This window comes from Mycteria americana, unplaced genomic scaffold, assembly GCF_035582795.1.
Source record: "Mycteria americana isolate JAX WOST 10 ecotype Jacksonville Zoo and Gardens unplaced genomic scaffold, USCA_MyAme_1.0 Scaffold_39, whole genome shotgun sequence".
NCBI lineage: Eukaryota > Metazoa > Chordata > Aves > Ciconiiformes > Ciconiidae > Mycteria > Mycteria americana.
Window position 1 is genome coordinate 989,361 of NW_027445626.1, and position 21,473 is coordinate 1,010,833.

Here is a 21,473-nt window from a genome sequence, read left to right on the forward strand (position 1 = left end):
CAGGAATAATCAGGTTGTGGTTGTGTCAAGTGTGGACAACTCGTAAGTGCATATTTTGTGTGCCAGGCATATCTTTACAAGTGCAGAATCTTGGGAGTGTTTGGGGAATGAGAAGTGGGAGAAGAGCATTTGTGTCTTAAAGAAGGATAGGTCCGGTGTTGAAGAGTGTAACAACATTCCCTGCCTTTCTTCTTTCTTTCAAGTAGACACAATTGGGATGCTGCAAGCGGGAGCTGTTGAAATGCCACACCTGCGCAGGAGTGGGAGAAAACTTACTCTAGACATGCTGATTTCTCTTCCGTTACCCAGCCAAGCTGAGGGGTGGGATTGTTGCATGTCTGGTATTCCTTAGGGCATGTCCAGATTGGCAGTGAGAAGTGGGCAGCTGACTCAAGCCCTTCCACTGGGCATGTCTAAATGCGCGTAGATGAATCCCATCCCTCGTGTTCTCTGGCCTTTCTAGCAGAGGAAAACTGTGAAAGCTAGTCTGATAGGGTCAGCCCCTCTGAAAAAAAAAGTAGATCTTTCCGCAGAAGAAACATACACAAGCTGGGTCACAGTTTCCCCATTTTTTAAACATAGAAGTCAGTACTTCCCCGTTCTTTCCTTCTCATAATCCGACCCCCCCTCCAACAATGTCATTACTTATTTGTTTCCCACTGGCTGACTTAGATATTGCAAACTGAGTCCTCCTATTTTCTTCTTCCTTGCAAAAGAGAGCAAGGTCAGCTCATGGGGCATGACTGAGCCCATCCAGCCCCAGCAGCGGGCTTTCCCCATTTCCTCGGCGGATGCATGTGCACAAGGTGGAAATGTATCCACCATCCTTGATTTGCGCAAGGGCCCTGACATACTCCCACAACACACTTATTCCTCCTCCACCCACACACATCAACTCCTTCCCACTTCCAGGCTCAAATCATGGTTGCAAGCATTTGCCGCACTTCAGAAAAGGCCTTGAGCTTCGTGGATCTTCCTAGTGCTGATGGCAATCTTCCTGGCTCCCTCCAGATCTGATGGGGAGACTTCCTTACTGTAAGAAGGGCTTTATGAGAAACTTTTATGAAGTGTTTGTCTTTCTGTGATTCTGATGTGTGGACAGAGTAGACACAGAAAAGAAATATGTACACCAAAATGGATGCTGAGTGACGTGCCAGTAAGAACCAGGTGAGATACCCCCATGGCTGTGGCTTCCTGGCAAGAAGTGTGTCCTGAGAAGGGATCCAAGCTCTGCCACTGTGGAGTGGGGAATCAGCAGTGTCCATGCCAGCTGGGGATGCAACCAGTGACTTTTGAAAGACCACCCTTCATCTGAACTGCTTTAGAGTTGTCCTTGAGGATGGGGTATGATGGCTTACATTGCAACTACTGATTGAACTGGCATTGCCCAGAGTGGCTATCAGAGATGCAAACTGCTATGTTGCAGCTATTGAGATTTAGGCAGATTCATGTTGGCGGGTTGTTTGTAGGTTGCTTTGTGTTGCTTTTTCTTCTTTTTTAGATACTGATCGTCTTAGGGAAATCACCCAAGCACCTGAAGGATTGTTGAAGGTTTACTGCCAGAAGACCCAGCCAATGTGCATCTCAAGAAATGAGATGCCAGAGGCCAAGGGGAGGATGGTTTGGGCACTGTCCTGGGATGTGGGAAACGGAAACGTGCTCCCCTCTCCCTGACACCTTGCCCCCAGTGAGGGCTGTGAGGAACTCTGCCAACTAGAGTTCCTCTGAAGTCACAGGGGTGTCAGGTAACCTACATCTAACTGCAGCCAATGTGGTCCTGACAGCTCAGCGTTTGAGTTTCCATTTGAGCCCAAGTCATTCCAATTCACACTTCCGCCAGCTTCACTCTGACACTGGCTGTTGTGTGACACAAGTGTCCTGGCTCTCCAGGCAGCATGGGCAAAAGCTTCATACCTGAACTGGAACTTTTCCCTTTGCTGGGAAAGTGAATGCAGCAGGCTCGAGCCAAGAGGCCCAAGGAACAAATCTTCCCATAGGGCCAACTACTGAAAACCTCCCCCAGGCTGTGGGACTTCACTGACAGAGAAGTTGTGAGTCTAGACAATACAGCTTCCCCTAGTTTCCCCTCTCTCTTGGCTTGCGGCATTTATGTACTGAATCTGCTTGCCACGTGGAAACTGTGTCTTTGAAAAACTAGCTCAGAATATATTTTAATGTCTTTCTTAGCCCAAATGAATATGCAGCACTGAAGTGTGTTTCCATCTGTGGAGCAGCTTTGCACAATGTCTGCTCAAAGAGGAGAAATATCTCAGCCTGCAATGGGAAATGGGTGAAGCTGTGGGGGATTGATGTGTTGCTTCAGACGACATTTGCTATGCATACAATACAAAAAGGTTGTGAAGTTGAATGAGCATGAAAGAAAGAGGAAAACTGCCCATCCAATGGAGCTCTGCAGAAGGAGGATGGAGGCGTACATAGCCTGAGGTGATACAAGTGGGATCAGCATGAAGAGAAGGCTTTTGTAGGGAAGGCGTTGCAAGGGAGTGCTTTGACTTCACCCAGCTAAAGAACAGAGACTGGGCAGTGTGCTGAAGTGCCGGGCAGAAGTGCTAAAAGGCTAAAAGACCTTCACTGAGAAAAGGTTGGAGGGATTTGGCTTGCAGAGATTTGAGGTAGTCCTTTCAAGCTGTACGCAGGCTGAGCTTTGGAGACAAGGAAAAATAAAGAAGCTCTCAAGGATATTTTGGAATTAGTGGTACCCTCTCTTCTCCTTGTTATCAGGTGAAGATTACAATACTGTCCTTAAGTCATCTATGCTCCATATCTATTTACCCTACTTTTTTGAGGAGAGGGAGGTGGAAGAGAGGAGTAGTTTCTTTTTGAACCAAATGTGGCCAACGGACAGATCCTGGGTTAGTGAGAAGGCACCTGGAGGAGGAGGAGGTGAGGTAGGAGGCAAGAGGAGGCAAGAGCAGAAATCTGGAGGAGGTGTAGGAGGAGGCACCAGGAGACAATAAGAGGAAAGAGGAGGCAAGAAGAGGAGGAAGCAACAGGATGCAACAGTAGGAGGAAAAAGGAAGAGGAGGCAAGAGGGAAAAAAAGGGAGCCCAGGAGGCAACAGGAGGCAAGAAAAGGAGCAGGAGGAGAAAGAGAATGCACCAAGAGGCAAAATGAGGCCGCAGGAGGAGGAGGAGGCAACAGGAGTCGCCTCTTGTTTCCTTGTCCTCCTTTTGCCTCCTGTTGCCTCCTCCTCCTCCTCTTGCCTCATATTGTCTCCTCCTTCTGGTACCTCCTGCTGCTTCCTCCTGCTCCTCCTCCTCAACCCCCTGTTGCCTCCTCTTCCTCCTTCTGTTGCCTTCCCTTGCCTCCTGTTGCCTTCTTTTCCACATCCTGTTCCTGTTGCCTGTTGCTGACCCAATGTTGCATCCCAGGCCTCTTTCTTCTTTTGGCTCCTCATGCCTCCTGTTGCCTCCTCCTCCTTCTCCTCCTCCTCCTCTCGTACTCCTCTCCTCCTCTTCCTCCTCCTTTTCTTCCTCCTCCACCTCCTCCTCCTCCTCCCCCTTCTCTTCTCCTCCTCTTCCTTTTCCCCTTCCTCCTCTTACGCTTCCTTCTCTTACTGTTGCCTCCTCTTGCCTCGTCTTGCCTCCTCCTCCTTCTCTTCCTCCTCTTGTGGCCTCCTGTTGCCCCACCATCCTCTTGCCCCTGCCGCTTCCTCCTTCTCCTCCTCTTCTTGCCTTTTCCTCCTCATCATCCTTTTCCTCTTGCTTCCTCTTGCCTCCTCTTTTCTCCCCTTCTTCCTCCTCCTCTTCCCTGCTCTGCCTCCTTTTACCTCCCTCTCTTTCTCCTGATGGTGCATCCTGTTGCCTCCAGCAGCCTCCTTTTCCTCCTCTTGCTCTTACCTCCTGTTGCTCATTGTAGCCTCGTCCTCTCCTCCTCCTCCTTCTCCTCCACATTCTCCTCCTCATCCTGTTGTCTTCTCTTGCCACCTGCTTTGACCTTTCCTAATTCTCCTCCTCCTCCTCCTCCTCCTCCTCCTCCTCTTCTTCCTCTTCTGCCGAGTACCTTCTTTGTCTTCCTCCTCCTTTTGCCTACTGTTGCTTCCTCCTTCTTTTCCTCCTCTTGTTGCTTCCTTCTCTTGCCTCTACTTGCCTCCTCCTTTTGTTGCCTCCTCCTGCTGTGTCCTCCTGTTACCACCTGTTGCCTCCTCCTTCCCTTCCTTCTCCTCTTCCTATTACATCCACCCACTCCTATTCCCTTCTGTTGCCTCCTCTTCCTCCTCTTGCCTCCTGTTTCCATTTGTTGCCTCCTCTTCCCCTGCTCCTGCTACCTCCTCTTGCCTCTTCCTCCTCCTCCTCCTCTTCTCTTCTCCTCTTCTCTCCGTCTCCTTCTCCTCCTGCTTTTCCCTCCTCTTTTGTCCTCTTGACACCTCCTCTTCCTCCTGTTGCCCTCTCTTTCCTTTTCCTCGTCCTGTTGCATCTGGAGACCTTCTCTTTTTCCTCCTCCTCCTCTTGCCTCAAGTGCCCGCCTCTTGCCTCCTTTTGCTTCCACCTCCTCCTATTAACTCCATTGGTCTCCTGTTGCATCTTCCTCCTCCTCCTGTTTCCTCCTCTTGTGTCCTTTACGTCCTGTTATGTCCATCTCCTTTTCCCTCCTCTTGCCTCCTTTTGCCCGCTCTTGCCTCTTATTGCCTTATTCTCCATTTGTGTCCCATTGCCTCCTCTTCCTGTTGAGTCCTCCTCCTCCTCCTTTGCTTGTGGCCTCCTGTTGCCTCCTCCTCCTCCTGGTTCTTCCTCTTGCCTCCTCCTCTTTTTAATGCTGTTGCTTCTGTTGCATCCTTGTCCTCCTCTTGCCTCCTCCTTCTCCTGCTGCCTCCTGTTGCCTCTTCCTTCTTTTGGAAGAGGCTGAGGTACGGAATGCATTCTTCACCTCCTCTTTTACTAGCAAGACCAGCCTTCAGGAATACCAGGTGCCAGAGATGAGGGGGGCAAGCCTGGAGCCAGGCAGACATAGCCCTGCTGGAAGAGGATCAGGTCAGGGAATTCTTACGCAAACTGGACATACAGAGGTCCACGGGCCCTGATGGGATGCACCCATGAGTGCTGAGGGAGCTGGCAGATGTCATTGCAAGGACACTCCCAAGAATCTTTTACCGAGCATTGAGATGGGGATGTGCGCGAAGACTGGAAGAAATCAAATGTCACTGCTATTTTCAAGGAGGGCAAGAAGGAGGACCTGGGGAACAACAGATGAGTCAGCCTCTCCTCGAGCCCTGGGAAGGTGATAGAACAGCTAATCCTGGGAAATATTTCCAGGTACATTGTACTGGTTTTGGCTGGGATGGAGTTAATTTTCTGCATAGCAGCCCGTATGGTGCCACGTTTGGGATTTGCGACCAACGCAGTGTTTATAATACACCAGTGTTGTAGCTATTTGCGGAAGAGTGCTTTCACAGCATCAAGGCCTTCTCTCTTGCTCTCTCTTCCTCCCCAGCAACTAGGCTGGATCTCTTCACAAGGGAGGACCAGGGGACATCATTTAGCAAGGCAAAGTTTTACACAGTGCGTTGGTGTCCATGTCCAGGTTTTGGTAGCGAGGAGGCTGCACGTGTGACCTGTGAGAGAAGACCAAGGGCTGCCTCCATGCCAGACAGGGCTGGGTCCAGCCAGCTCCAAAATAGACCCACCGCTGGCCAAAACTGAGCCCAGCAACAAAGCTGGTGGAACGGGTGTGAAAATGTATTTAAGAAGGGGCACAAGTGCCAGACTGGAATAGGAGTTAGGGGGAAAACAAAGTGTGAGAAACAGCCCTGCAAACACCATGGTCGGTGAAGAAGGAGGAGAACCACCCTGTCGGTGGTCCAGGCACCAGAGCAGATATTCCCCTGCAGCCCATGGAGAATACCACAGCACAGAAGGTATTTTCCTGCAGCCTATGGAGAAGACCATGGTGGACAAGGTAAGCCCTGCAGTCTGTGGAGGACCCAATGCTGGAGTAGTTGGGTAATTCCTGAAAGAACTGTGGCCTGTGGAGAGCCCCCAGTGGAGCAGGTTCATCTTGAAGGACTGTAGCCTGTAGGAGGGACCCCATGGGAAAAGTGGGAGAAGGAAGGAGCAGCAGGCAGGAAGTGTTCTGGACTGACCACAACCCCATTCCCCATGGCCTAGCGCTGCTCAGAGGGGAGGAGGTAGAAGAGTTGGGAATAAAGGAGTGAAGCTGAGCTGGGGAAAAAAGGGTGGGCAGGAGGCCTTCCATGGGGAAGGAGATAAGGTCTTCCAACAGCCCCACACTTCTTCCACCCTCAGCCTTTGCAGTTACACGTGCCTGGCCGGCCCACCTGCTTTGCCACTGTCACGTTTGGACTGAAGTCCCACACACATTTTGGCATGCCCAGTGTAAGCTGGCCTCCACCCAAATCTGGAGCCCACCTGGCCATGGAGGCAGGGACAGGACAGGTCCCTCTGCCCAGGGCCAGGAACAGCTCTTCCCTGGGACCCTCCCCAAGGAATGCTCCTCATGTGTGTCAGCCTGTGGCCTGGCAGGGGTGGAATTGGGACAAGGGCTGCTGGGGCAGGTCTGAAGTACCTCAGCTGGCAGAGCATTAGACTGAACATCCAAAGGTCCCTGGTTCAACCCTGGGCTGATACAGTGCTATCCTCGCTCAGTTTTTCGCAGAGCCTGCCTGCCGCCTTCCAGCCTACCCTGGCCCTCCTTGCTCCTTCACCTCTTGCCAGAGCACTGTCCCTGCACTGTAGCTGCAGACCTGTGGGTTAGAAGCAGCCTTCCTCTTGCTCCACAAGTCCCCAGCCTTCCCCTCAACAGGACTCTCCATTCAGTGCTTCTTTGGGGTGCTCTCCATCTGTCCCTCCTTCCCTGCTCCACAGCAATTGGCACCTTTCCTTTGTGGGGTCTCTGCAAAGACCTTGTCTCTCTCCTCTTTGTCATTCTTGATGGTGCACAGACTGCTCCCCTCCTCACACACATCCTGCACCTGGACCTCAGCTTGCAGACCAGAGCATACTGCCCATGGGGGAGGCCACTGTCCCCCCAGTCCCAGGGAGAGGCACTCCCTGGAGCTGAGGCCTGAATGGCAGCATCCTCCCTCCAGAGGTCTGTCACAGCAAGACCTCTGATGTGCCAAGGACAGCTGGCAAAGCCGTGCCCAAATAGACTCACCCACCAGACTGCACTGGCTAGAGCAGCTGCAGCCCCTCACAGCCATCAGTCCCTGCACAGAGGAAGAAAGACCTGCTCATGAGCTCCAACAAGCTGCTGGGCTCCCCTCTTGCAACCTCTTGCTGCTACAGAGCCCTGCTCGCCCCCCAGGAACACAGTGACAGCTGTGACCCAGCACATCTCTCTCTGTCTCCAGCCTCAGCCTCTCCCCAGTCAGGCCAAGGAATGGCACATACTGGACTACAGTTGCACAACAATGTGCATGTTCTAACCCTGTGCAGTTCTGCTGACTCGTAGCTGGATCCTCAGGGATGCACCTGCGGAGAAGTTTGGCTTTTGTTGTGACTGAGCGCAAGTGAGAGGTGGCGAGAGGGAGAGACTGTCTGTCCAAGCACAGTTACTGTCTTGTCAGCTTTGAGCATGAGCTTGAACATGCTTGGCCGCAGGGGTAGTGCCTGCAGGATTATCACTGCTCCAGAAGAGTCCTTCTACGCCTTTCTTGAGCAAGAACGGGAGAGTCATTGCTGAGGATGGGTTTTGGGGTCATGTGTGGAAAGCGGAAGAGGTGAGCAGTCCATCCCCTTAACTCCACTCAACCACTCCAGAAGTTCACAGGCACTGTGGTCTGCTTTTGAAACCCCCAAACCCCCTATGCCAAGCAGGGGCTCAGCAGGGAAAAATCTATGGCATTGGGCAACACAATTGTCCCAGCTGTGCCACCATGAGGACACCATCCCTGCATGTGGTCAAACCATCAGCCTTTGAGTTACCAGCTGAACACACTCACCCACCCTGCCACAGAGACCCCAGCCAGGGCTGTCCCAGGGCACTGCTTTGCTGCCAGGACAGTCATCAGTGCTGAAGGAATGGGAAGGTCCCTGAGCCCAACCCCCATGCCCACCCCATGGAGATGGAAGCCTGCTCTTCAAGACACCTCCAGGGATGCTGGGGAACAGAGGGCTGCAGGGGGAGGCCTGGTGCCTGGAGGAGGGATATAAGATTTCTGCCACCAAGTTCCCTCCACAGCGTGCCCTGGGATGCCATCGGAGCCTGTGGGCACCTCACCCCAGGCAGGGCATTTCCCTCACCCTGTTGCACTGCTCCTGCTGTGGAGTTGGGGACAGATGTGGCACAGAGGGGTGTTGCCCTGGGTGGCAGAGGAGGCTCAGGGGAAGGGGTTTTCTCCTCTCCATCGACCCATCCCACAGTGGGCCAGAGCGTGGGAGCAGCACCTGCAGCAAGAGCCTCCTTCTGCCCCATTGCCCTGCCGAGGCGTTGAAGGGGCAGCACTCTGCAGTGCAGCCCTGTGCCAGGATCAGGCCCCAGCACAGAGCCAGTCCCAGCTTGCCCACCTCAGAAGGGTTCAAGTGCTGTTTTCTGCAGAGGGTCCCTGGGCACGCACGGGACAACAGGACTGTGCTCGTCATAGACACATCACGGGAGGAGAGTGTCTCTCCTGCTGGCAGGTGTCAAGGGGATGTAGCTCAGTGGCAGAGCGCCTGCTTCGCATGTGGGAGGTCCTGGGTTCAATCCCCAGCATCTCCAGGGCTGCTTTTGCCCTGACTCCCCAGCCTCAGGCAGGTGCGGGCTGGAGCCCATGGAACAGCCCCTGGAGACTGGGGTCCTGGCAGAGCATGAGGAGAGGGAATCTCAGCCCGTGTGTCCCAGAAAGTAGCTCTGCACCCTGTGCTGGGACAGTGGGGAGCAGAGCTGCATCCTCACCATTGTGGGAGGTAATCCATGGGCCATGATCCCCCCTGGGGATGGCTGGGGTGTTTTGGGGTGAGCAGCAGGATTATTCCCCAGGGACCATGGGCTCTTGCAGCCCCACAGCCTGACCCCGAGCCTGCTGTCCCTCAGATGTGCCCCTTGCCTGCCACTGCGTCATCGTTCTCTGCTCCCCCTCATCAGCCTCAGGGAGGTGACCCAACACCTGGGCAGGCAAGCCCCAGCTCCGGGTCAAAGCCCTCAGAGACTTTTAATAAGAAGCAATATGGACGCACAGTGTAAAAGCGGGAATAAAAATAGAGGAAACTGCAGGTGGTTTCTGCTGCCCGTGGTAAAGGGAGATGTTTCCCTGGTGCTCACAGCTCTCCCAGCTGCACAGAGCTCTCCTCCCTCCTGGCTGCACCCAGCTGCACAGCAGGGATGGGCTCTCCTGGCCTGGGGCTCAGGGACTGTTGTGCACCAAGCTGTGGTGTCACAGCCTTTGTGTCCTCATGGGGATGTGCCACAGACACCTCTTCAGCATCATCATAGCCCATGCTCCCCAGGGACAGGGACGAGGTGTCTCCTGCAGCTCCAGGGAGCCCAGCACTTCTCCGGGAGCGCAGGCTGCCCCCTGCAAGCAGCAAGGCAGGACAGTGCAGTTGGCCCATGGGGTCTGTACATCACCTTCCTCCCTGCTCCTCACCACATTCGGCTCCTTCTCCCACCCACAGTCCCTCCAAGGAAAGCTCCCGCTGCAGGTTCCCTCTCCCCAGGAGGTTTGGGTGTCAGGACCATAGCGACAGGGGTGGCACCAGGGATGGCACCCCAGGAACCAGCAGCGCTATCTTTCCCTCTCACCTCCGAGTGCATCCCTGGAGCCTGCTCCCTCCTCTGGCACCCTGGGCATTTCCCAAGCTCCCTGCTCGGGAGCAGCACCCTCCCCAAAGTCAGGAACCTCCTTGGCATCATCATAGCCATCTGCTAGGTTGCCTCCAGGCACAACAAGAACATCTGAAAGGAGAGGGCAGGTGCTGACAGTGAGAAGATATGTCCTGCAGAGCAGAGGATAGGACGATGCACATGGAAACACAGGGTTGAGACACTGGTGTTGACAGCACCACAGGACACCCCCATGTCCTCCCCATCTCTCATGGTGACACTCCGTGACACCTCTGTCCATCACATGTCTACAGGGAGACCAACACCTTCCTGTCTCCATTACCTGGTGCTGATCTCAGACCATCGTCCTCCTCGGTGTCCCCAGGGTAAGGCTGCAGCTGGGTCAGGGACTCCTCTGCATTGGAGCCTGGAGAGATGCACAGCAGGTGTTATGGAGCGAGCCCCACTGACCTGTCTCATGGTCAGCGCTGCTGGGGAAGGGGGACCCACAGAGCTGGGACTGCATGAGGAGGAGGGCGGGGAATTTAACCGTCTCCCCCAGGACAAACACTGTCTCCAAGGTGCTCCCAGAGCTGCCCTAGGACAGCCCCTTCCCTCACTCCTCAGGTGTCACATGGGGTACAGGGGCAGGAAGAGAGGGGCTGTGCAGCTGGGACGGGCAAAGCTGGTGGGGAGAAAGCTCCTCTCCTGGACCTACACCCTGGATTCTCCCCCACAGAAAACACGGCCCCAGCGCTGCAGGGACCACAGTGTGGGGGGCTTCAGGGGATCATCTCTGGGTTGGGACCAGGTGAAAGGGTCCTGCAGATGTGCCTCCAGGGAGGACACACACCCACCTGAGCGACCAAACCTCGCCTGCTTCTCCCACACTGGGCTGTAACCGATCTCCTCGTACACGGCCTCGGGAAAGAGCTCCTGAGCTGTCTGGTAGCCTGGGGACAGAGGCAGGGCTGGCCCAGGGAGAGGCAGAGGGGTGATGGGATCCCACTGTGCTCCCCAGACCTGTTGCTTGGGCCAGCCCAGGACTGGTCTGACAGCGCAGCCCCACTGCACTCTCCAGGTAGGGCTGCTGCATCTCCAGTGAGGGGAACGTTGCTGTGGAGATCATCTGGGGCAGCATCACCCTCGCATCATCCTTTCAGAGACAGCTCTCATGCCCCTCTGGCCCCTGGGACATGCCCCCTTGTCTGACCCTGGAGCAGCTCCCATGTTTCCTCTCCACCTGGAGCTGCTCCCTATCTGCCCCATGGGTCTACAGCAGGGCCCCTGCCCTGCCATGGGGTGGAGAGGGCTGGGCAGAGGGACAGGCTGGGGACCTGACACCTCGGAGATGGACCCAACTGCCCCACATGCCTGCTGTCATCTTCTGTTCCCCCAGAGCCCCTTCCAGCACTACCCAGAGCACTGCCAGCCTTGGCCGTCCCCAGCCTGCCATTTCTCTCCTTGCCCCAGTGCTAGCCCCCCATGCTTCTGGGCTCTCTCTAACCCTTGCTGCTGGTGCCCCATGGCCAGGCAGTCAATGGGGCGGTGCATGGCACAGGTGGCAGCACACAGTCTCATCCCCTCCAGCTCTGCCTGTGACCCTCACTGACACCCCACAGCACCCCACAGATCTTTCAGGAGACATGTCCACCTGGGACTGCTGTGGAAGGACCCACCTCTGCGTCCCGACCTGGCCCTTAGCACTTGCCCAGCCAGGAGGGCCAGGAGCAGGCAGAGGAGGGCCCCCAGGATGATGCAGATGATGACGGGCACAGAGACTCTCCTGCTGCTGGGCAAAGGGCCCCGAGTGGGACCTGTATAGGCAAGAACATGGAAGGGGCAGCACCAGGTGTGGGAGACGATGGGGCAGCACCAGCCCTGACTCCCATCACACAAGGCAACAGGGGGTGGAGGGTCCAGGGGTGACTGATGGGCAAGCTTCCACCCTGCAGAGTACATTCCAACCCTCCCCAACTCCACCGCCACCACCCCAGTGCCTCCTCCTGGGAGTTTCCCAGCCCAGCAAGGAGCACCTTCCATCCAGTTGTGGGTCACAGCCTGGCCCCAGGGATACCCAGCCTCAGGCAATAGGACCAGTTACCTGCTCGGGTTGGGGATGCTGCTGTCCTGGGTGGAGCTGCAGAGGAGGAAAAGGAGAGCTGGGCTGAGAGGGTGGGTGTGCAGGTATCGGGGAGCCTCTTCCCCAACAAACCGCGTGTGTGTCTGTAGATATCCCTGACACATCCCACCCAAATTGCCCCTCCAGTAGTGCCAGAAAGGGAGACCGGGACAGGGCCCAGGGCCTCTGCTCTGGGTGGCAGGCAGCCCAAGTGGGACAGGCTGCCCAGGGAATAGCTCTGGGGCTTTAGGGCCCCATGGGCAGTGCCCAGAGGACACCCAGTTCCACCCAGGCTGCTCCCTGCCTGGCACCAGGCTCCTGCACTCTGCAGGAACGCTCTTGCTCTTGGGAGGTCAGGGGCCATGCCAGGACCAATTGACAAAAGACCTTCCCCAGGTCCCTGCCAATACTCCAGCAAGGGGTCCCAGCCTTGCCGCTCACCTGAGCAGCGCACGGCAGCGTCTTCCTTATGCCGGCAAGCACCGCCATCCCCGGGCCGGGCCCAGCAGTCCTGCAGGGATGGCTCTGTCCCCCGGCACTCCACCTGCTCCAGCCAGATGGGGCCTTGCCCCATCCCAAATGCAGCCTCATTCAGGGCAGACACTGCAGGACCACAGCCCAGCTGCCTGCACGCCACCTCGGCATCCCGCATGTCCCAGGAGTCGTCGCACACCGTCCCCCACGAGCCACGGTGCCACACCTCCACTCTGCCCGAGCACCCGTCCTCGCCTCCCACGGCACGAATCTTCTCCCTGTCTGGAGAAGGCAAAGACCTCCCATGGCACTGAGACAGCAGGCAGAGCCCTGCCACACAAGAAGGGGACACAGAGGAGCAGCTCAATACCTGTGCAGCTCGTGGAGTTGGGGCATGGGGCCAATGGCTCCGGGGACATTTCTGGGCGTTCCCCTGAAGAAAGAAACCCTGAAGTGAAGGGGCTGGTGTGTGGGATGGTGCAGAAGAGAGCGAGGATGAGCTCTGCTTGTGCCTCCCTGTACCATCTTGGTCATGGCAGCAACTGATGCCCGGTCATTCAGGGGACACGCGCAGGACTGGGGGGACCCTGATTGTTCAGCCCCTTAAAGGTCCCTAGCTCACAGAGCAGCAGTACTGTGTCTATGGAAGGGAGGCTCTTCTGAAGCCTGTCTGATCTCTTCTGAGACCTCCCCTGGCGATATCTCTGCCTCCCCCAGGTGCTGCTGGCAACCTGGGTGACAACTGCTGCTGCACTTGTGTGGCTTTGGTCATGTTTGTGCCACCGGCAGCAGAAGGGTCTGACATGGAAAGGAATAGCCCCTCTACGTTTGGCTGTGCATAGAGGAAAGCAGGAGCTGGGGTGACACTGTGCCCAAGTGGCTCAGAGTTACCATTGCAGGTGAGGTGGATCTCGTCTCGCAGGTCTTCACATGACTGTGGATCCCAGGGAGTGGAGGGACACTGCCAGAAGGAGCTGGTTTTCTCCCCACACTGCACATTATCCAGCCACGCAGGGCCAGACACCTTGCCATAGGGCAGGCCTCTTTCCAGGGATCCTCCGTCCCCGCAGCCCAGCTCCTTGCATGCCAGCGACACCGTGCTGAGAGTCATCGAGTTGGAGCAAATGCTTCCCCACGTCCCGTTGTAGAAAACCTGCAGGCGCCCGGAGCAGCCGTCGCTGTTCTGCAGCCTGAGGGCCAGGAACTCTGGGAGGAAAGGCAGGAAGGGGGAAGAGGCTGGTGTGGGGCTGTGGGAGCCAGGACACCTCTGCACTTCCCAGGCCCTCAGCCAGGCAGGGGCAGGGCCAGCACGTGCCCCTTGCACCCGGGGACAGAGAGAAGTCCCTGATGCACAGACACCCCTGCCCTTCCTGCTAACACTCGGGGACGGCTGAGCTCCCCAGGGACCCCCAGAGGGACTGAGGGTGCCCGTGCGTGGGTGTCCACAGGATCATGCCGGGGTTCAGTGGCAGCCAGGGACAGCCTTGGCCATGCCCGGCTCTCCCCACGTCCTGGCCTCCCCGGCAGCAGTCTCCCACCACAGCTGCCAGCACAGACCTGAGCAGATGACTCCCGCATCCTCCTTGTGCCCGCAGTCGTGCTGCCCCCAGGGCCTGGCAGGGCAGTCCCAGAGAGCAGCTTCGTCCCCAGAGCAGGTCACGCCATCCAGCCAGATCTGCCCAGAGCCTTCCCCAAACCGAGCAGAGCTGGCCGCCTCCACCGCCCCTCCACAGCCCAGCTGGTGGCAAACGACAGCAGCATCAGCCAGGTCCCAGTCGTCATCGCAGATGGTCCCCCAGCTGCCCTGGTAGTAGATCTCCACTCTCCCGGTGCAGCGCCCAGACCCGTTCACCAGACGGACCCGCCGGCTCCCTGCAGTGGGGAGAAACCCCAGTGGCTGTCAGGGCATGGCTACCCACACACCCCATCATCTGGGGGGCCCATGAAGCACTGCTCACCCCAGCAAATGACTCCCACGTCCTCTGCAACCCCTTCCGCCAGTGCACTCTCGGGCAGGGAGGTGTTGCAGAGGGTCAGCTTGGTCTCATTCCCTGTGCACCGGACCCCTCGCAGCCCTACGGGGCCCGTCCCTCGCTCAGGCTTTGGGGGGTTGTAGGCTGCCTCTGCCTGTCCGCACTGCAGCTGCCGGCACACCACGTTGGCCTCCTGCACGTCCCACTGGTCATCCAGGACTCTGCCCCACGTCCCGCGCTGCAAGATCTCCACTCGCCCGTCGCACCGGCTCCCTCCACCCACCAGCCGCAGGGACGCAAAGCCAGCTGAGCCTGGGGAGAGCAGAGATGCCACTGCCATCGGCAGCACTGGGGAGCATGGCACCCTTCAGGGAGGAGGGCAAGGGGGACTTTTCCAACCAAACAGGACAAGTCTGAGCCTTGTGCTGAGAAGAGGAGAGGGCAAAGCCCGTGCCTGCTCTCCAGCTCACACCCAGCTCTGCTGCTGCTGGGGGCACCCAGGCAGCTCCTGCCTGGGTGGTGGGATGAGGCTCTGCAGGGCTCTCTGTGGGGATGGCATGCGTTTGTCTGCAGCCAGAGGGATGGAGCAGAGCCCCGCAGCCGTGACCTGGGCTCATCCCACAGGAAAGAAACACAGGAGCACAGGCCTGGCAGTGGCGCAGGGGCCTAAGCCGCTGCCCTGAGGACAGGTGCCTGCCTCCATTCAGTCCTCACCTCTCCACAGCACAGCGGTCACCCTGAGCAGGCAAAGCCCTCCAGAAGGCTTCTGGGGATGCAAGGCTTTCTCCAGGAAGAAATTCAGCCTGGTACTGCCATGGGACCCCTGCTTTGGGTGGCCATGTCACACACAAGGGGCAAAGGGATTCAATGCAGCATTTTCCTGGCGCTCACCTGAACAAATGACAGCGGCGTTGTTCCCATGGGAGCACGGTGAGGCCCCCAGGGTGATCACTGGGCACTGTCCCAGGTGGACTTCAGTCCCGTCACAGTGGAATGAGTCTCTCCAGACTGGTCCGAGTCCTCTCCCAAAATGCCCTCCTCCAGGAAGGGACTCGGCAAACCCGCAGTTGAGTTGACGACAGAGAACGTGGGCATCCGAGAGATCCCAGCGGGAGGCACAGAGGGTCCCCCAGGTCCCCAGCACCTGGACCTCCACCCTCCCTGCACACACCGTGCTGCCGTTCACCAGCCTGAAGCCTGTGTACTCTGGGGAGAGAGGAGGAGGACTGAGGGTGGATTGGTGCTCTTGTACCCTCAGAAGCTGTCAGAGAGGCCAGAGGCACAGCATGCCTTTCTTCTCCCTCTGCACTACTTTCATGCTGCAGACAACCCATCAGCCCTCCTGTCCTCACGCCCAGCCCAGCACGGTCCTTGCCCTCTTCCCCAACCCCCGGCACATCCCCAGTGTTCAACACCCCACCCTGAGTCCTTACGTGTGCAGGTGACAGCAGCGCTGTTCATGTGGGTGCACGGCTGGTCCCTGCGGGACCCCCTGGGGCAGGAGTTGAGGAGGGATTCATTCCCCACACACTGCAGCTCTCCATCCCACATGGGACCCACCCCTTCTCCAAAGTGAGCTGCCCCAGCAACAGGCAGGGCCACACCACACTGCAGCTCCCTGCAGACCACAGCAGCAGCTTTGGGACCAAAGTGGGAGTCACAGACAGTTTTCCACTGGTCCCCATCATGGATCTCCACTCGTCCTGAGCAGTGGCTCTTCCCTTCTACCAGCCGGACAAAGCCTGGGAAAATCAAAACCACTGAGAGCTCTCTGGCAGTTAAATGCCCACGTTGCCACATCACCTCCAAGCAAGCCATGACCAAATGGCCCCTTGCACAGCCCAGAGGAAGCTGTTGGGGGAGTGTTGGTGACACAAACACATCCAGGACCCCCTGCACCCCTTCTCTACACCAGCACAGCACTCAAGGGTATGTGTCTGTTGCAGACCCACAGCAGAGCCTGCAGACCATGTTGGCAACTTTGGGATCCAAGTGTGAGATGCAAACAGTTTTCCCAGCGTCCTCATCATGTATCACTGTACATCCTTAGTAGGGACTATTCTCTCTGACCAGCCAGACAGATCCTGGACCAAACAAGGACCCCTGAGAGTTCCCAGAACCCTCTGGCACTCCCCTGATCATGTCCCATCTGATCTCCAAGGTAATCAAAGGCAAAAAGCCCCATGACCATGCCAGCTGCTCTCAGGGGGTGATGATGGCACAAAAACATCGTTCCCCCCCTGCTGCTCCTCAGACATCAGCACAGCACTTGTGGGCTTGCTTCTCTCCCAAACTCACAGCCACAGGAATCTCTCAGACAAACTGCTGCTACCCCAGAGACCTTGGGCTACCCAGCACTGGTCCCTGGCCACTGCAGCAGCCAGAGCACTTGGAGTCTGGGGAAATGCTCCCAGGCGCTGTTGGATGCTGCAGGCTGCTCTGCCCCACCAAGCTCAGGGCCCAGCATGAGGAACTCCTTGGTGCCACCACAAATGCACCCGGTTCCAGGGGGGTCTTGGGCCGTTGGGGTGCTGCTGGTAGATGAGACATGTCACAGGGCAAAGGTACAGTCAGGCTGTACCTGTGGTCAGTGTCGGTGCCAGCCTCCCGCTCTGGCACCTGCCGGGAAAGAGGTCTTCAGGCATGACCAGAGTGCACTGCTGGGCATGCATGTCCATGGCCAACAGCTGGGCAGAGGGCAGAAGAGTGGACAGAAGAGCAACCCTGGGCTTACACGAGCTCCCAGTGCAAGGGCAGGTACAGAGGAGAGCCAGTAAAGTGCTGGCAAACCCAAAAGCGCAAGGCAGCCAGAGGCTGGGACAGACACGAGAGGCCGGGCAGCAAGGCAGCACTTCTGGATGGGCTTTTGTCCCCCTGGGCACGCTCTTGTGGGGTGACCCTGGGGGAGGAATGAGGTGCCACGTGCCACCCTGTTCCTCTGCCCAAGCCCAGCACTCCTCCTCTCCAAGCAATACCTTTGCTTGGGCCAAGGGACCCTTGTCTGCCAGGGGCACAACCCAAAATTCCTCATCCATCTCATGCCCTTCCCCAAGGCTGTGGGTGACTGCATGAGTCACTCTTGGCGCCTCTGGCATGGGGGGACCTGGCCCTCACTGCTGCCAGATGGGTCCTGGGTAAAAGGGAGGAGAAAGTTGGGAACCAACAGACACATCAGGGCAGGGCAGAGGGATTCATCTGAGCCACCTCGGGGGCCAGGCAGGGTAGGGGCACCCTGGGGCAGGTTCCCACTGGGCTTTCCCCAGGGACCGAGGACATCAGTAATGACAGTCCCAGCTCGGTAGTTCAACCAGCCACACCGGGCCCTACTGTGACGTTAGCCTCTTGCTCCCTGAGGGCACAGTCAGGTCTCTTCCCCTGTCCCAGACCCAAAGGCGGAGAACAGGCTGTCCCCTTACCTGAACATATCACTCCAGCGTCCTCAGCATGAACACAGTTATTTTCACCCCATTCTGCATGTGGGCAGTCAGACAGGGCAGACTCGGTGCCATTACAGCCAACATCATCCAGCCAAATGGGGCCAGATCCTGGCCCAAACACTCCGAGCTGAGGAGCTCCAACAGCAGACCCACAGTCCAGCTGCTTACAAACCACTGCAGCATCCTGCATGTCCCAGTAGTGACCACACACGGTCCCCCACTGGCCCTGTTGTTTCACCTCCACTCTCCCAGCACAGTGGTTGTCGCCGTCCACCAGCCTCACGTCCACAGCCCCTTCAAACACTGACACAGGACCAGTCAGGACAGTGCCGAACCCCAGCACTGTGGGTCTGGGGGAACCCCTGCTTGGGTGGAGCCAGAGGTACCAGGGTGGGAGCCCACTGCCCTCCAGGCTGTCCCCAGGGCAGTGCAGGGCTCCCTTCTATCCCCATGGGCTGTGCAAGGCTGGGGATGCCCAGCTCCAACCCTGTTGGGTCATTTGAGCCCCCACAGACTTTGGCACTTCCTTCCACCCCAATGGCCCCCTGCAAACTGACCCCCGGCTCATACCCACCCAGGGCACCCACTCCTCCCCAGCCAGCACCCTGAGAAGAGACCTGCCCCCACCACGGCTCCCCCAAGCACACACTGCTGCTTCTGCCCAGGTCCTGAGCTCCCCTGGACCACAGCCTGCCCTGGGCATCTCCCAGCTCATCCTCCACCCTCACGCCTTTCTGTGTCCCCTGTGGTGCAACAGGATGATGCCAGTGAGCCCTCCCAGACCATGCCCCCTCCTTGTCCTTGGGCATCAGCCCAGCTGTGCCCTTGTCTAGGATGCCCCAGGAAGGTCACCTCTCTGCCAGCCTGTGGGAACAGGTACCCCAGTTCCCTTGTCTCCACAGGCACAAACTGCCCCCCCTCAGCCTGGAGCTCACCCAGTGTTCAACACCCCACCCTGAGTCCTTACGTGTGCAGGTGACAGCAGCGCTGCTCGTGTGGGTGCACGCCTGGTCCCTGCGGGACCCCCTGGGGCAGGAGTTGAGGAGGGATTCATTCCCCACACACTGCAGCTCTCCATCCCACATGGGACCCACCCCTTCTCCAAAGTGAGCTGCCCCAGCGACAGGCAGGGCCACCCCACAGTGCAGCTCCCTGCAGACCACGTCAGCAGCTTTGGGACTAAAGTGGGAGTCACAGACAGTTTTCCACTGGTCCTCATCATGGATCTCCACACGTCCTGAGCAGCGGCTCTTCCCTTCTACCAGCCGGACAAAGCCTGGGAAAAAACAAAAGCACTGAGAGCTCTCTGGCAGTTAAATGCCCACGTTCCCACGTCACCTCCAAGCAAGCCATGACCAAATGGCCCCTTGCACATCCCAGAGGAAGCTGTTGGGGGAGTGTTGGAGACACAAACACACCCGGCCCCCCTGCACACCTTCTCTACACCATCACAGCACTCAAGGGGATGTGTCTGTTGCAGCACCAGGCACTGTTCGGACAATCTGCTGCGGCACAAGGCGCCCTGTGCTGCCCGGCATGGTCCCACCAGCCCTGCAGTGTGGTGTGAGCAGTTCGGGTCCGGGAGAACTGGCCCAGATGATAATGACTGCTGCAGCCTGCTCAGCCCCTGCAGAGCTTGCGACCAGGCAGGACCATCACCTTCACGCAGCCAGAAATGCACCCTGCTCCCAGGGCTGTTCTGGGCTGTTGGGAGGTTGCTGTTAGGGGGAGATGTCACAGAGCACAGAAATGGTGCAGCTGTTACCATGGCTGGTGCCTGTCCAGCCCTCTCCGATGCCTGCTCGGAGGGGGTGTCCTCAGCCAGGCACGCAGGGCTCTGTCCAGAGTGCACAGGTCCCAAGCCAACATCCAGGCAGAGGGACAGGAGACCTGCATGTCCCCCTGGGCTCATGCTGGCTCAGAGGGTGACAGCAGGCACAGACGAGAGTCAGAAAGTGCTGCCAAAGACTCTGTTTCAGGGGGCAGTGTGGGGAACCACGGACAGGCAGGAGAGGCTGGGCAGCAGGTCAGCGCTGCCTGCATGGGGCTATGTCCCTATGGGGCTGTCACAGCTCCAGGGATGTCCCAGTACCAGCCTGTGCATGCAGTGATGCAGAAGGGAGCAGCCAGAGTCAAGCAGCGGCCAAGCTCCTAAGCCTTGCAGGAGCTGGCTGGACCACACAGCCGAGCCCTGGGGACAGGCAGTGAAAGGGCTGTGTGCCACCCTGCTCCTCTCCCAGGGCCCAGCACTCATGCTCTCTGAAAAGCCCTTTTGATTCAGTTGAGGTACTCATGCCTGTGAAGGGCAATGACCCAGGGGACCAGCCATCTCATGCCCTTCCTCCAAGGTGTGCAGTGCCAAGCAAGTCCCCCTGGTTTCTCCAGCACAGGGACCCTAAGCACTGTTGTCTGGGACCTGCCAGAATGGGTGGAGACCAATGGGGATCAGTGGACACCCCAGGGCAGGGATGGAGGATTCATCTGCAGCCCAAGACACTGACTGAAGAGGGGCTGAGACACTGTGGCAGGGTTAGTTCAGCCTGGGCCAGGCTCCCTCTGGGCTTTTCCCAGGCACTGAGAACACCAGCAATGACAGTCCCAGCTCAGCAGTGTGAGCGACCACATTGGGCAGTGCTCCGGTGCCTACCTGTTGGTCCCTGAGGCCACACACAAGATCTCTTCCCCTATCACATGCCCAGAGGGGGGGAATAGGCTGTTCCCTTACCTGAACGCATCACCCCAGCATCAGCAGCATGAATGCAGTTATGTTCATCCTCTGTGTGGGCAGTCAGACAGGGTAGATACAGTGCCATTACAGCCAATATCATCCAGCCAAATGGAACCAGGTCCTGGCCTGTTGCTCCCTGAGGGCACAGCCAGGTCCCTTCCCCTGACCCACCCTAAAGATGGAGAACAGGCTGTCCCCTTACCTGAACACATCACTCCAGCGTCGAATCTGTGATCACAGTAATGTTCACCCCATCCTCTGTGTGGGCAGTCAGACAGGGCAGACTCGGTGCCATTACAGCCAACATCAGCCAGCCAAATGGGGCCAGATCCTTGCCCAAAGCCTCCATACTGAGGAGCTCCAACAGCAGACCCACAGTCCAGCTGCTTACAAACCACTGCTGCGTCCTTCATGCTCCAGTAGCCACCACACACGGTCCCCCACTGGCCCTCATGTTTCACCTCCACTCTCCCAGCACAGTCGTTGTCGCCATTCACCAGCCTCACCTCTGCAGCCCCTTCAAACACCAACATGGCACCGGTCAGGAGAGCTCCAAGCCGCAGCACTGCAGGTCTGGGGGAACCCCCTGCCCAGGCCATGTCAGAGGTGCCAGGCTGGGAGCCCTCTCCCCTCCAGGCTGTCCCCAGTGCGGCACGGGGATCCCTTCTATCCACACAGGCTGCGCAAGGGTTGCGGTGTGCAGGTCTGGCCCTGCTGGGTCATTCGCCATCCCACCGCACAAGGCACCTTCTCCCACCCCAACGGCCACCTGCCCCCTGCCCACGCACACCTGCACACTGTGCCCAGCCCTGCACAGGGCACCCGCTCTTCCCCAGCCCAGCACCCCCTGAACAGCCCCGTGTACACAGCCCTGCAGCTTCCCATGCAAACCACCTGCCCTGGCACCATCCAAACCCACCCCCACCCCCAGGGCTTTCCCTGTTCCCACCGAGACCATTCCAGTGATCCCCACACCCACATCCCCTCCTCGCCCCTGGTGTCAGCCCAGCCCTGCA

General features: G+C 57.9%; 1 protein-coding gene and 1 non-coding gene across 2 annotated transcripts; one reads left to right on the forward strand and one right to left on the reverse strand.

Annotated features, from left to right (window-relative positions):
* Window positions 1-136: 136 nt before the first annotated feature.
* LOC142403590 (CD5 antigen-like) lies at window positions 137-14,632 on the reverse strand. The gene is made up of 6 exons (XM_075489834.1): window positions 14,278-14,632; window positions 13,877-14,191; window positions 13,146-13,525; window positions 10,793-10,852; window positions 1,755-1,937; window positions 137-250 (listed from the first exon to the last, which is right to left on the reverse strand). The coding sequence occupies exons 1-6, from the start codon at window positions 14,630-14,632 to the stop codon at window positions 137-139; spliced, it is 1,407 nt and encodes a 468-aa protein (XP_075345949.1).
* On the forward strand, window positions 8,608-8,679 carry TRNAA-CGC (transfer RNA alanine (anticodon CGC)). The gene has a single exon. It is a non-coding gene; the product is annotated as a tRNA-Ala (tRNA).
* Window positions 14,633-21,473: the final 6,841 nt, after the last annotated feature.

Bases quoted from the DNA above. Each gene is read 5' to 3' on its own strand.
- LOC142403590 (XM_075489834.1), bottom strand. From the start codon at position 14,632: ATGGCAGTGGCATCTCTGCTCTCCCCAGGCTCAGCTGGCTTTGCGTCC. The intron at 14,192-14,277 runs GTGAGCAGTGCT...TCCCCACTGCAG, and splicing joins CGTGGGAGTCATTTGCTGGG to GGAGCCGGCGGGTCCGTCTG. The intron at 251-1,754 runs GTAGGTTACCTG...ACTCCTGCGCAG, and splicing joins CACATTGGCTGCAGTTAGAT to GTGTGGCATTTCAACAGCTC.